The sequence below is a fragment of the Oryza sativa genome, chromosome 5 (assembly GCF_034140825.1).
Source record: "Oryza sativa Japonica Group chromosome 5, ASM3414082v1".
Taxonomy (NCBI): Eukaryota; Viridiplantae; Streptophyta; class Magnoliopsida; order Poales; family Poaceae; genus Oryza; species Oryza sativa.
The window spans coordinates 9482910-9495528 of record NC_089039.1 but is presented as its reverse complement, the minus strand read 5'-3'; the positions used below and the strand labels follow the sequence as shown (position 1 = coordinate 9495528).

Below are 12619 nucleotides of genomic sequence, written 5' to 3'. Positions count from 1 at the left end.
TTTGTAGGGACCCATTTAAATTGCGAACGGACCTTACCTGGTCACGGTGGCGAAAATCATTCTCTATTTTTATGTGCGATACCTTAAGAAAACCACACGCAAAAATCAATTTTTATAGGCGAGCCTCTTAACAGGCCCACACAGAAAAATACTCAATTTTCACAGGCGGGCCTCCTAATCGACCCGCACAGAAAAAATACCCATTCCCTCCCAACGTGTTAAAAAAATTCAAGTTTCCCTTCTCTCTCCCCCTTCTCTTCTCCTCTCTCTCTCCCCCCCCTTATCTTCTCCTCACTTTCCTCTCATCCTCTCAATGTTCTCCTCACTTCAATTGAGCTACCACCGCGCGGCCGCATCGAGCTCGCGCCCCGCGGGCCAGGCAGCCGGTGCTGGCGCCGCCTCCTTCTCCTTCTCCTCCAGCTCAAGCCTCTTTGCCTCCTTCGGCTCCGGCGGCGGCGGCGGGCGGGAGCGGCGGGCGACCGGGAGTGGTGTGCGCGTGACAGCGAACGACCACCCCCCGCCCGGATCCGGCGGAGGCGGCTGCCCCCCGCCCAGATCTGGTGGCGGCGGGCGGGCGGGCTCGGACGGTGGGGAGGCGGCGGATCCGGGTACCGCTACGGCGACGACGAGGGCGACCGCGAGGAGGGCGGCGGCGGCAACTTTAGAGTTAGGGTTTTGTTTTATTTTATTTTATTTTATTTTTGGTTTTTTATTTTTGCGTGCGGGCGACATAACCACCCACACGTGAAAATCAGAATTTTCCATGAGAGTGTGCCACCCGCACGAAAAATAGTGATTTTTGTATACAATTTTTAGATAAAGTTTATCATGATCGGAGTTAATATAAAAGAATTTACCTTTTATACATTTTAGTTGTGCTCATATTTTCAAACCATCCGTAAAAATTAAATATTCAAACCCTTAAATAATCTCAATTGTAAAAACTTTGAACAACGGAGTTTTAGATCTCGTGGAGAGCTAAATAAATATAAAGTTTATCTTCATTCTACCTCATATAAAATCTCTTGGAGAGCTAAATCTCTACTATTATAAAAATTAAAGATGTTTTTGCTGATAATTTGATAGGTCATTTGTGTTTAAGTCGGTTTTTAAGTTTGTTCGCTTTTGAAAATACAGATCTGTGTTTGAGTCGGTTTTTAAGTTCGTTTGCTTTTGAAAATACAAAAATGTCTTATAAGAAATGTTTTAAAAAATTTGCATGCTAACTTGGGACGCTTTTGAAAATACAAAAGGAGTCATATAAAAAAGTATTTAAAAAATTGCATGCTAACTTAAGATAAGAGTCGGACTCCTATTATCACTCGTGATTTTCTAAAAAAGATATTCAAGCGAATTTCCACAATGATTTTTACCCTACCTAAACCGTATAACATCAATAATAAAACTAAAATAATATTCACCCATTGCAACACACGGACATTTTTACTTATCTTCGTCCTACTTCACATAAGGAGTAACGATTTTTTTTTTAATTTTAGTAGTGATTCTATTTTTAAGGGCATCCACAATGTATGCCATAAGGGGGTCTTAAGCCTATAGGGTGGTATTGTACACTATGGGAGTAGTCCTTATAGGTAACCTTATGATGAGCTACCCTAGACATAAAGACCACCCGTAAGGAATAAAAAAATCATGTGTTCTCTCTCCTACTACTGTATCCTCTCTCCTGCCTTTTACTTGTAGCCTTGTAGGACCCACCTTATTTCCTATGATATCCATATATATTGTGTGTGGTTTGCAATAACTAATACCACATGCTGTGGGACCCTTCTATATAGACCACTTCATCTTTATCATTGCTGGTGCCCTTATAGCAAGGCTAATGTTGGCTATAAGGTTTTTTTTAGCCTTTTTTTAGCTTACCCATATAATAGTTAGCTCTTTACAATTAATACAGGACCCACTTATCTTTCTCATAGAGTTTCTTGGTTCTTATGTCCAAACCAGCTGTAAGTTTAAAACCCGCTTCTCCTCTCTCTCCTCTCTTCTCTCCTTCACCTTAGCATTTAACCAGCTTATAGCCTAGTAATACTTGCTGTAAGGGTGCAAGGGTGCGTTTTCTACCGTGCGTGGAACTCAATTTTTTATATGCTGTCGTAGCCCTTCGCTGGCAAGACTACTCCGCAGCCCGCAGCTCCATACAAGATGCGGGACTTTGGTCCCACCGATTCAAGACCGAAGACTGATTTGCTGTTTCTTGTTAGAAATCGTTTTTTTTTTCTCGTCGTTTCAATCGTTTTTTTTTTCTCTTCCCCTCTGCATGACTTCTTTGGAGTTGGAGTCATCCCCTTCGTTGTTACAAAAGTTTGTATGGGTTGTTTGATTCCTTTATTTTTCGATGCAATTAGGTGGCGAGCATTTCCACCCCTAAAAATCCAAAAGAAATACTTTGAGCACTAAAGGCTAAAGACATAATGTTGTTTCCTAATAAGGAAGACATGCAATAATATCGTAGGTAATTTAGTTCTTAGCGGTGATGTCAATGGTACATCTCATAACAGAGTTCATTTTTTTTTCTTTTTTTTATGTGGTTTTTTGGATTGATATATGTGATCTTGTTCGAATATGGAGTAAGGTGGTGATCTTGTTCGAATATGGAGTAAGGTGGTATTTAGACATTAATTTAGAGTATTAAATATAGACTACTTACAAAACTAATTACATAAATGAAAGCTAATTTGCGAGACAAATTTTTTAAGCCTAATTAATCCATAATTAGAGAATATTTACTGTAGCATCGTATACACTAATCATGGATTAATTAAGCTCAATATATTCGTCTCGCGAATTAGTCAAAGATTATGGATGGGTTTTATTAATAGTCTACGTTTAATATTTATAATTAGTATCCAAACATCCGATGTGATAGTGACTTAAAAGTTTTAGCCCCATCATGATCTAAGACCAACAATTTTTAAGCTTTTGTAAGAAGCTTCTTGAAATATATATCATCACCTTCTGGTTTGTTTTACATTAATAAATAGCGTCGTAGCATTAGCACGGATATATTATTAGTGTTTCGTTAAATCGATGTCTAACAGTAGCATGCAACTAAACATTAACTTTTTTGCTTATAAGTAATAGAAGAAAAAAACATTAAGCTTTGTTATATGAAAATACACTACTATAAAACTGGCTTGACCGCATCATACTGTAACTAGAAGTGTTATACGTACGCTCTTGTCGCTGTCAGTTTTAAAGAGGACTAGCTTTCAGCTCCAAAAGCTATTTTGGTAGTGGTGATGGTATTAAGCGTTAGTACGGGTATATAAATAGTGTTTAACAATGTTCGTTAAATCGATGTCTAACAGTAGCATGCAACTAATTAAACATTAATTTTTTGCTTACAAGTAATAGAAGAAAAAACATTAAGCTTTATTATATGAAAATACAACACTACTACCTCCGTCCCAATATAAGTGCAGTTACAGGTTTCCGTATACAACTTTTGACCATTCATCTTATGAAAAAATTAAAAAAATAGTCACACATAAAGTAATATTCATGTTTTATCATCTAATAACAATAAAAATACTAATCATATTTCTTTCAAATAGGACGGATAGTCGAACGTTGGATACGGAAGCCCACAACTATACTTATATTGAGAAGGAGGTAGTACAAAACTAGCTTCACCGCATCATATTGTAACTAGAAGTGTTACGTACATGTAGCCTAGTGATTATAGTGACCTGAGTAGCACCCTAAGGTCCTGAGTTTAAATCTCCCATAGGAGTGAATTTCAAACTGAGTTATTGGAGGGCTAAGTTCCCTATTTGACAGGCTAATTTTCTAATTTAAAAAGACTACGTATATCAGGTTGGATGTAGAGGCCAGGTAAAAAAAATACCCTTCTCTTAAAAAAAAAAGAAAAACATACACTCTTGTCGCTGTCAGGTTTAAGGAGGACCGGCTTTCAGCTCTCAAATCTATTTTGGTAGTGATGATGATACTACCTCCCACGTCCTTACAAGACCCCGTTCTATAATGGGGCGGCTTATGGCTTTATAACCTGTGAATGGTTATTTAAAATCAACTATTATAAACTCAAAATAAATTTATATGAATTTTTTAAAATACTTTTATGTAGTATTTTTTCTCCAAACTCGTACTGTTGGAAAATTGTGCGCGTGAAAATATTGTAACCAAAATCTGAAAAGAAATGAGGTACAATATTGGGAGTGTTGTATTGTAGTAATAGAAGACTTGACTAATTAAGTCGGATCCTATCAATCCCTCTTAGGGATTGACTTGACTAATTAAATCGGATCTTACTAGTCTCTCCCTTAGAAAAAAAATAAACGACTCGTACGAGACGGTGCGAAATTCTATTGATAGTGTAGAAAAAGTCTCTCCCTTAGGGCTTCTATCAACGCTTCGTTGATAGTGAGCATGCGTGCGAGTGAATGACCGAGCATCCCAGGCGGCCCTAAGTTGGGCACAAGCTGGATGTAGGAAGACTTGACTAATTAAGTCGGACCCTATCAATCTCTCTTAGGAATTGATATGACTAATTAAGTTGGATCCTACTAGTCTTTCTCTTAAAGACATATACAAAAGGTAGAGTCTGATATGAGCTCTTAGTTAATACATACTCACTTATACAATATTCTCCTAGAATAGTTGAGACAACAAAATCTCTTCACCTTTAATGCACACAAATATTTTTTTATTACTCTTTTTTTCGTTTTATTCTTCCCAAGAAACAAAATATTACGACTTGACTATGACTGTTGTTATGCGTAGCAACCATATCCCCCCTCCCCCTCACGTTACTTAATTTACTTTGCATGAAAACAGAAGAAATACGTTAATGAGTAGCGTTGTATGTGCCCTTAGAGCATCTCCAACAGTCTCTTCAAATCTAACTCTCCAAATGTCTATTTGACCAACTCTCTGTCTAATTTAGCAAGTCAAACTTGTGTTTACTCCAACAGCCTCCTCATTCACCCTCTCTATTGCAAGTATATGACAGTGGGACCCACACGTCAGTCTCTATAACCCTCTTTTCCCCTAGCCCCCTCCGACCTCATCTGCAGCTGCCATCTACCGCGGTACCGCCGCCGCTCGGGCTCTGCTCCCCTCTGCCGCCGCCGCTCTGGCTCCGCCGCCAACCGCTGCCACCATCCGCTGGCGCCGGCGCCACTACCGCTCTGGCTCCGTCGCCATCCTCCGCCGCCATCGCCACTCGGGCTCCGTCCCCATCCATCGCCGCCATCCGTCGCCGCTATTCGGGCTCCATCGCCGCCGCCGCTCGACGGCGAGGGACGACGAAGATTACAGCGACGGCGAGAGGGGAGAAGCCAACGGCGGCGAATCCGTGCGCAACGAAGGCCCCTCTTCGCCTGCAACTCGAGAGGCGATAATATCCGCGCGACGGCGACTACACAGACGACAGCGGTGGTGGCTCATGACGACAACCTCAACAACGGCGACCTTGACGATGACCCGGGGCGTGAAGGCGGAGGCCGCGCGGCCCCGAATCCATGCCGCCGGCCAAATCCGCGCGAGGTCGTGCGGCTGGCCAAATCCGGCAGGGGTGGATACCGCGCAGAGGTAGAGTCCTCCAGACGACGGCGGCCGCGGCTAGCGCCGACGCAGACGACGACGGCGGTGGTTGGCGACGATGACCTTGGCAAGCACAGTTGATGGGCGACGGCGAGCGTACAGGAGGCCGGGGCGGCGTCGGACAGAGAAGACTAGAAGAGGGGAGATGGAGAAAGAGATAGAAAGTGGGACCCACAGTGGGGCCCACCGTTTGGCCAGGGGAGGAGGCTGGCTACATTTGGCCATCCAAATAGCTTAGCAGTTCAAATAGCAAGCTGTTGGAGTGAGTTTTTTCACTGTTTGAGCTAAAATTTAGCTTGGAGAGCCATCTAGCAACTCTGTTGAGTTGCTCATCTCATACGGCCACAAGCTGCACGCAGGAAGACTTGAACGAGCATCTCATACGGCCATAGGCTGCATGCAGCTTAATGCTTGACTTGACTAATGAAGTCCGATCCTTTCAGTCTCTCTCTCAAGGCTTTATACCAATCTCTCTCTTGGCTTCTTCGTTGGTGGTTTGGGTGGGATTGGGCATGGTATATTTCCGCGTCGACCTCGCGACGGTGCTCTTATCGTTCCGACCACCGCTGCAGCGCGCGTCCCAGGTTGTTCTCTCGCAAGTCCAAAACCGAATTGTTCTGATTTGTTTCTCTATAATGTTACACTGTTTTAAGCTTATTTCCTTTTTCACTGTCGAATTATAAATTCGATCTCGAGTTTCAGGATGAAGAACGAGCATGCCGGTAAACTAAATTTGCTGCCAGCACTTCACCGGGCCTGCTTGCCATGCGGTGAGACATCCTAAATTTCACCCCTAGTAAGCATGTGCACGTAATTAGAACGCGAATCAAAAGCACAATACGATACAGACGAAGGATCTGCCCAAAACTGGATATATATTTATGGTCAAAGTAAACCAACAACGATGAAAACAGAATTAAGCTAGTATTGCAGTATAAGGAGCCCTCGATTGCTGAATGTACAAAATCTCTTGAGCATCTAAAAATCTGGATCTCCAGTGCAACAAGAATGTCTGAGAAGCAGTACACTGTCAGTAGCTAAACACTGCACCTTAGTCTCTTCCACATGACAGGAGATGAAACATCTTCCCAACCAAAAGGTACCTTCGGCCTTCCTCAAATGCAGCCTGGATACAAGTTGAAGAACTGGTTAGGCCAACGGCAAAAGCATCAAGCTCACACTTCCAAGATTAAGGGCCCCTATGAATCACAGAAATGAGAAAACGGAGAAATAGGAAAAACATAGGATTCTGACAGGAATGTAAGTGTAAAACAGAGGATTGCAAAACATAGAAATGACTGTTTGATTGGGCCGTAGGAAAAACACAAGAGTTTGAGATAAAGACTCGAAGGATTCTTTCCATTCATGTTAAATTTCCTCCAAAACTTGCATGGAAAGAGACATTCCATAGGAATTTTATAGGATTTCATAGGATTCATTCCTTCTATACAAAGGGCTATATATGTTAAATTTCCTCCAAAACTTGCATGGAAAGAGACATTCCATAGGAATTTTATAGGATTTCATAGGATTCATTCCTTCCATACAAAGGGCTATATATGTTAAATTTCCTCCAAAACTTGCATGGAAAGAGACATTCCATAGGAATTTTATAGGATTTCATAGGATTCATTCCTTCCATTCAAAGGGCTATATAGGAAAAATTCCTATTAGGAATGAAGTCATCTAAAATTCTTATGAATTTCCTTTGAATCAAAGAGGACCTAACTCACTTCTATGTGTGTATAATAGTGTAAAATATATCACAAATAATTGCAAATGAACACTTGACTACTTGAGCAACTTGAATAAGAGTGCTGTAAAAAACATACTGAGCCTGTTAAGATACAATGTTAATGCTTTGCTGCTGAAGGACATCTTACTATATCACAAATAATTGCAAATGAACACTTGACTACTTGAGCAACTTGAATAAGAGTGCTGTAAAAAACATACTGAGCCTGGTAAGATACAATGTTAATGCTTTGCTGCTGAAGGACATCTTACCTCAGAGTTTCACAACTTCTTGCTTTAAATCTTGATGTTGAAGTAGTCAGAATCAAAATGGTGCAGCCTTACATATCCATCTTCACCACCACTCGAGAAGCTGTTAACACCGTATTATACATGAAGAACTGAAGCTCAAAGCAAAACACTTTCTGAACAACATAAATTAACCATGACATGTGAGAAAATATGCTTGAAGAATATAAACTAGCTATCACATAAAGCAGCTCTCATAAATTTTCTTTTTCACCAATAGAAATCAGAATAGCGTATATGACCAAATCTGATTGGCAACAATCACTGAGCCACCATGAGATAAAATAAAAATATACAGCAATCATCAGAAGGCCAGCTTAGTGCCCCCAGCAAGACATCACCAAATGAGACCAAGTATAAACCTTCATCAATCTAACTTGCAATTTAAAAAATATATATTTTGACATACTTTACAATTTTCAGATAAAGAAATAGTGGCTCCCAATGGAAAATGCATTGCAAATGGTCATGAAGCCATTACCTTATGCACATACACTCAATCAATACATGAAACCTTGCATCAACATAATAATTATATAAATATGGAGGTGATAGATACACTCAATCAATACATGAAACCTTGCATCAACATAATAATTATATAAATATGGAGGTGATAGATAACTATGTTTCTTCCTAGGATGCCTCGTGGATGTTGAGGACAGAAAAGGTAGCTCTCATAAGTCTTATTTTTCAACAGCTCCAATCAGAATAGCGTATAAAACCAATGTGATTGGTTGAAATCACAGAGCTTTGAAACCAACAGGCACATACGACGCTTCAAACAGCTATACTAAGAATGCAACTCAATTTCACACTAACAGGTTATCAAATTAAATATTGGACATGGCATAGCTCTCATATTCTTATTTGTCATCAAACAGTCAGCATAGCGTATATTGCCAATGAAAACGGCTGCAATCACTGAGCTATGTATGACAAGAAAAGTACTTCAACAAGACAAATAGAAACAAAAAAAACATAAGGATTCAATGGAGAACAAAAATGTCAAACAGATAGGAAGACCAATGAACCAATTTAAGGGACAAATCTAGAGAGGCGGTGGGTTAAAATAACAGGTGAATGATGAATAGTTGTACAACAATATAAAAGTCAAAAAAACTTTTGAGTAAAAAGAAGAGAAATACCCATGTAAACACAGCCAGTAGAACCACAAGAATGTGCTAAAAATCCATGTGGCAGGTTAAAATACAAAATAGACACCTGCTCTCATAATGTTTATGACATCTTAATATGATTCAGAATAGCGCATATTGCCATGGATTAACATGGCTTAATCATTGAGCAGAAAACACACAAAGTAATATGAAACAAAAAGCTAATCGAGAACATAAGTGCGGTGGTAGAACATAAATATAGCATTCATATAATATTACACATGTATTAAGAATATTACCTCCGTCCATCAGGATTAAATGCCAGTGCGTTAATTGGTCCAAAATGGCCTTTTACACCACCAATTTCCTCTTGCAAAATCTGAAAGTAAAATATAAGTGTCTTATTGCTAAACGAAAAAATAACATTGCAAAAGAAAACTACACTATCATTGTTCTCACTAAAACATAAGATAGAAACCATGTGCAAAGAACTGACCTTGTGAAAGAATTTCGCTTCAAATTTTCCCGCTCGACGATCTGTCATAGTCACATTCATCGCATCTTGACCACCTCCGATAACCACCTAACACAACAAAGATTTCTTGTGACTTATATAGCTGGAATAATGATAACAAGAACTGACTACTCATTACAGCAACATTACAGGTGGATAGTTCAGATGTAGCCAATAGTACATTTTTCCAATGGTAGTAAAAATACACATCCTTGATAGCCAACAGCACTCAAATAAATATGGAATTGTGCTAAATCCAGGGTCAAAAGATGTGCTGGACAGGTATATAGGTGCCTTGAACTTCCCATTGTATATTAATTGTTATTTATGCATGTAAAAGTACTAATTGCAGATAATAAACATGTGAATGAATCATTTGTTGCTCTCGTCTTGGTGAAACTAATCACACAAAGAAAATGATTTGAAACTGAGAACAAAAAATGTGGCAGCAGGAGAAGAGAAGAAACCAGAATCTTCGGAAAAAAGCACAAGTCATATCCAACTTCAACTTATAAGGAGGACCACAGCAAAGCAAAATACAGAGACAGAGAGTAAAGGTCATTTCAATCCCTACTACATATTGAGATCATATGCATGTAGCATGAGATAACACCAAGTAATTTAAAGCATGACCATGTATTTTGATTAAAAAAATCTATAGAAGAACTTACGAAAATGTAGATAAAAATTAGGTATTACATAGGCACATACATGGTCTAGAAGAGGAGAAATGTCAACAGCATTAACAGGTCGCTCGGTGACATATGTCTTGATCAGGGTCAGAGTTCTTGTATCCCATAGCTAGCCAGATAGCAATGTGCATGTCAGGAAATAATCATATTTGTAGCACAAAGTGCAAACAATTGGAAGACATGATTATGCTAGCCACATCAACAAAATATCACCTTAGCAGACTTATCCAAGGAGCCTGTTAGGAAATGTGACCAATCTGCAGATTTTGAAAGTGAAGTAATTGTTTTCTGGTGTCCTTGTTCTTTGTCTGACTCATTCAGACATGTTCCAGTCTGCACATGCCAAACCAAACAGAATTTAAAAATGCATTCAATGATAGAGTTGACGGAAAAACATGTTCCTACCCATACAATTAAATAGTTGGCATGTTTAATAAAAGGTAAAATGACAACCCAGCGTACATTATGTATGAATGTAGCATGTTTTCAATTAGTGCACAAACACAAACTACCATTTTGTCGTTGGCACCATATTGCCAGAGTCAGTTTAAATAAAACAAGAAACCTGAAAGGTATTTATCGCTGGTTCAATAGTCACTAACATATGTCATGTTAATTCATAATGTTGCCATCAATAACAAACTGACAATCACACATACGTAACAATGATTTTTCAACCATATCGATGAGCATTTTTAACTATTAAACAACTTTTCACTTGTCAGTCCAGATACATGTCAAATGATCCTACAAGAGCGCTACAGGTCCACATACCACAGTTATAAGCAAATTATCGCATTCCTGAAAAGCACCAGAAGCCTAGTACTAGCGATGAGTTTGTAGCACCAACGATGGTTAGTAGAACTATGTGCAAATGTTGTAAATGCAAGCTAACCTCAGTGTCCCAAATGCGGATGGTGGCATCCTCACCGGCGGTGATGATGGTCCTGTTCAACGGCCCCCATACAGCCCTGTTAATCCTCCCCTTGATGCCAGAAATCACGAGAAGAGACTCCTCCGACTCTTCATCCACAACCACACACTTCAGAACCCACGTTGTTGGGGGGAATTGTTAGGGAGGAATATGAGTTTGAGGGGTGGGGATTAAGTCAATTGTTTGGTTGGAGGACATGGGAGTTTTTAGGAGGGATTGGGAAGGGGAGTTTAAGAGTGAACTCCCACCTTTTCAATACCTGGATAGGGGCACGTAATTGGAAGGGAATTTCCTCCTAAGTATCACGAGATGTTTCTCATCATCTCATCTCTACTACTCCCTCCATTTCATATTATAAGTCGCTTTCACTTTTTTTTCCCTAGTCAAACTTAAGTTTATAGAATAATTTAGCAATATCTTCAACATAAAACAAACATATTATCAAAATATATTAAATGTTAGTTTGAATGAAACTAATATCATGCTATAGATGTTAAATTTTTCTATAAACTTAATCAAACTTAAAGAAGTTCGACTAGAAAAAAGTTATAGTGACTTATATTATAATGTGAAACGGAGGGAGTTACTAAAATGAAACTCCCATGACCAATCCCTCCAACTCCCAATCCAAATAGAAGCCACCAGAAGCTTTCGAAACATAAATAGAAGGTTAGAGAAGAGGCATCTTACGGTCATCGGGGTCGTCGGCGATGCGCTTGACCTGGGCGGTGGGCACGTTGCCCATGAAGTTGTCGGTGGTGATGACGGCGAGGCCGTCGCCGATGGCGAACTCGACGGAGCGGGCGGGGGCGTCGAAGCGGAAGGTGAAGAGCTCCGCCCCGGTCTGGACGTCCCAGAGCTTGGCGGTCTGGTCGGCGCTGCCGGTGATGAGGCGGGTGGAGTCGCGGGAGACGTCGCAGGACCAGACGGCGCCGTTGTGGCCGCTGTAGGTGCCGAGGCGGTCGCCGTTGTCGGCGAACCAGACGTTGGGGGTGTGGTCCTTGGCGCACGAGAAGAGGAGGTCCCCGTCGCGGTTGTACCGGAGGAACGTCAGCGGCCGCTCGTGCCCCTTCATCAGGATCGGCCTCATCTTCTCTTCGCCGCCGCCGCCGCCGCCGCCGGGGAGGATGGGTGGTTAGGGTTAGGGAGGTGGGGGTTCTGGAACTCTGGAAAACCCTAGCTCGCGGGTGGGTTGGGCTGCCTGGTAGTGCGTGTCTGTCCGAACGGGAGGGAGGGCTTATTAATAGCCGAGTTGTTGGGCCGTCCTGGCCCAATAGCTTACTCAATATTTTGGATTTTCGAGTTTGTTTACTTGAAAATCATCTTACCAACATTTAGTAAAAAAAAATTTGGACATGTTACCAAATTTTGTTAGTATTGGATATGTTTAGTTTGAACCTTTCTAAAATTTGGTAGTGCTATATATTGTGAAACGGATGAAGTATATGTTACCTACTAAAATTTGATACGGTTAAAAGTGAACATCCTCTTTAATTATTTTCTTCGGTGTCCAATACGCACGATGGTAGGCTAGCTATTTGGTGGACGTCCGTCAAATGGAAGATTAGTCTAATTAGCTCAAAACCGTATGAGAAACGCTACATGCGTGTTGTATATAAAGCATATGAGAAACGCGCAGGGATTTTTCAGCTAGCTCCACAAGATGTGGGCTAGCCGATCTGTGTTTGAAGTCTCACTTCTTTTCATTATGTGATATTAGATCATTCCC

At 40.6% G+C, this 12619-nt stretch overlaps 1 protein-coding gene, 1 long non-coding RNA gene and 4 other non-coding genes across 6 annotated transcripts; 1 reads left to right on the top strand and 5 right to left on the bottom strand.

The window, feature by feature from the left end:
- Positions 1 to 5414: 5414 nt before the first annotated feature.
- Positions 5415 to 6643, top strand: LOC112939028 (uncharacterized). Its single transcript, XR_003242364.2, has 2 exons — positions 5415 to 6173; positions 6292 to 6643. It is a non-coding gene; the product is annotated as an uncharacterized lncRNA (long non-coding RNA).
- Positions 6448 to 12103, bottom strand: LOC4338229 (eukaryotic translation initiation factor 3 subunit I). The gene is made up of 8 exons (XM_015784552.3): positions 11581 to 12103; positions 10852 to 10979; positions 10170 to 10289; positions 9976 to 10065; positions 9247 to 9333; positions 9050 to 9129; positions 7597 to 7696; positions 6448 to 6715 (listed from the first exon to the last, which is right to left on the bottom strand). Exons 1-7 carry the CDS (start codon positions 11978 to 11980, stop codon positions 7621 to 7623), a joined length of 981 nt encoding a protein of 326 aa, XP_015640038.1. The 5' UTR covers positions 11981 to 12103; the 3' UTR covers positions 6448 to 6715; positions 7597 to 7620.
- On the bottom strand, positions 7822 to 7903 carry LOC112939152 (small nucleolar RNA U54). The gene has a single exon (XR_003242694.1). It is a non-coding gene; the product is annotated as a small nucleolar RNA U54 (small nucleolar RNA).
- LOC112939151 (small nucleolar RNA U54) lies at positions 8305 to 8385 on the bottom strand. Its single transcript, XR_003242693.1, has one exon. It is a non-coding gene; the product is annotated as a small nucleolar RNA U54 (small nucleolar RNA).
- On the bottom strand, positions 8486 to 8563 carry LOC112939150 (small nucleolar RNA U54). The gene has a single exon (XR_003242692.1). It is a non-coding gene; the product is annotated as a small nucleolar RNA U54 (small nucleolar RNA).
- Positions 8858 to 8940, bottom strand: LOC112939153 (small nucleolar RNA U54). The gene has a single exon (XR_003242695.1). It is a non-coding gene; the product is annotated as a small nucleolar RNA U54 (small nucleolar RNA).
- Positions 12104 to 12619: the final 516 nt, after the last annotated feature.

Bases quoted from the DNA above. Each gene is read 5' to 3' on its own strand.
- LOC4338229 (XM_015784552.3), bottom strand. From the start codon at position 11,980: ATGAGGCCGATCCTGATGAAGGGGCACGAGCGGCCGCTGACGTTCCTC. The intron at 10,066-10,169 runs GTGATATTTTGT...CTATCTGGCTAG, and splicing joins CCTTGGATAAGTCTGCTAAG to CTATGGGATACAAGAACTCT. The intron at 7,697-9,049 runs GTAATATTCTTA...CGGTGTTAACAG, and splicing joins TTTAATCCTGATGGACGGAG to CTTCTCGAGTGGTGGTGAAG.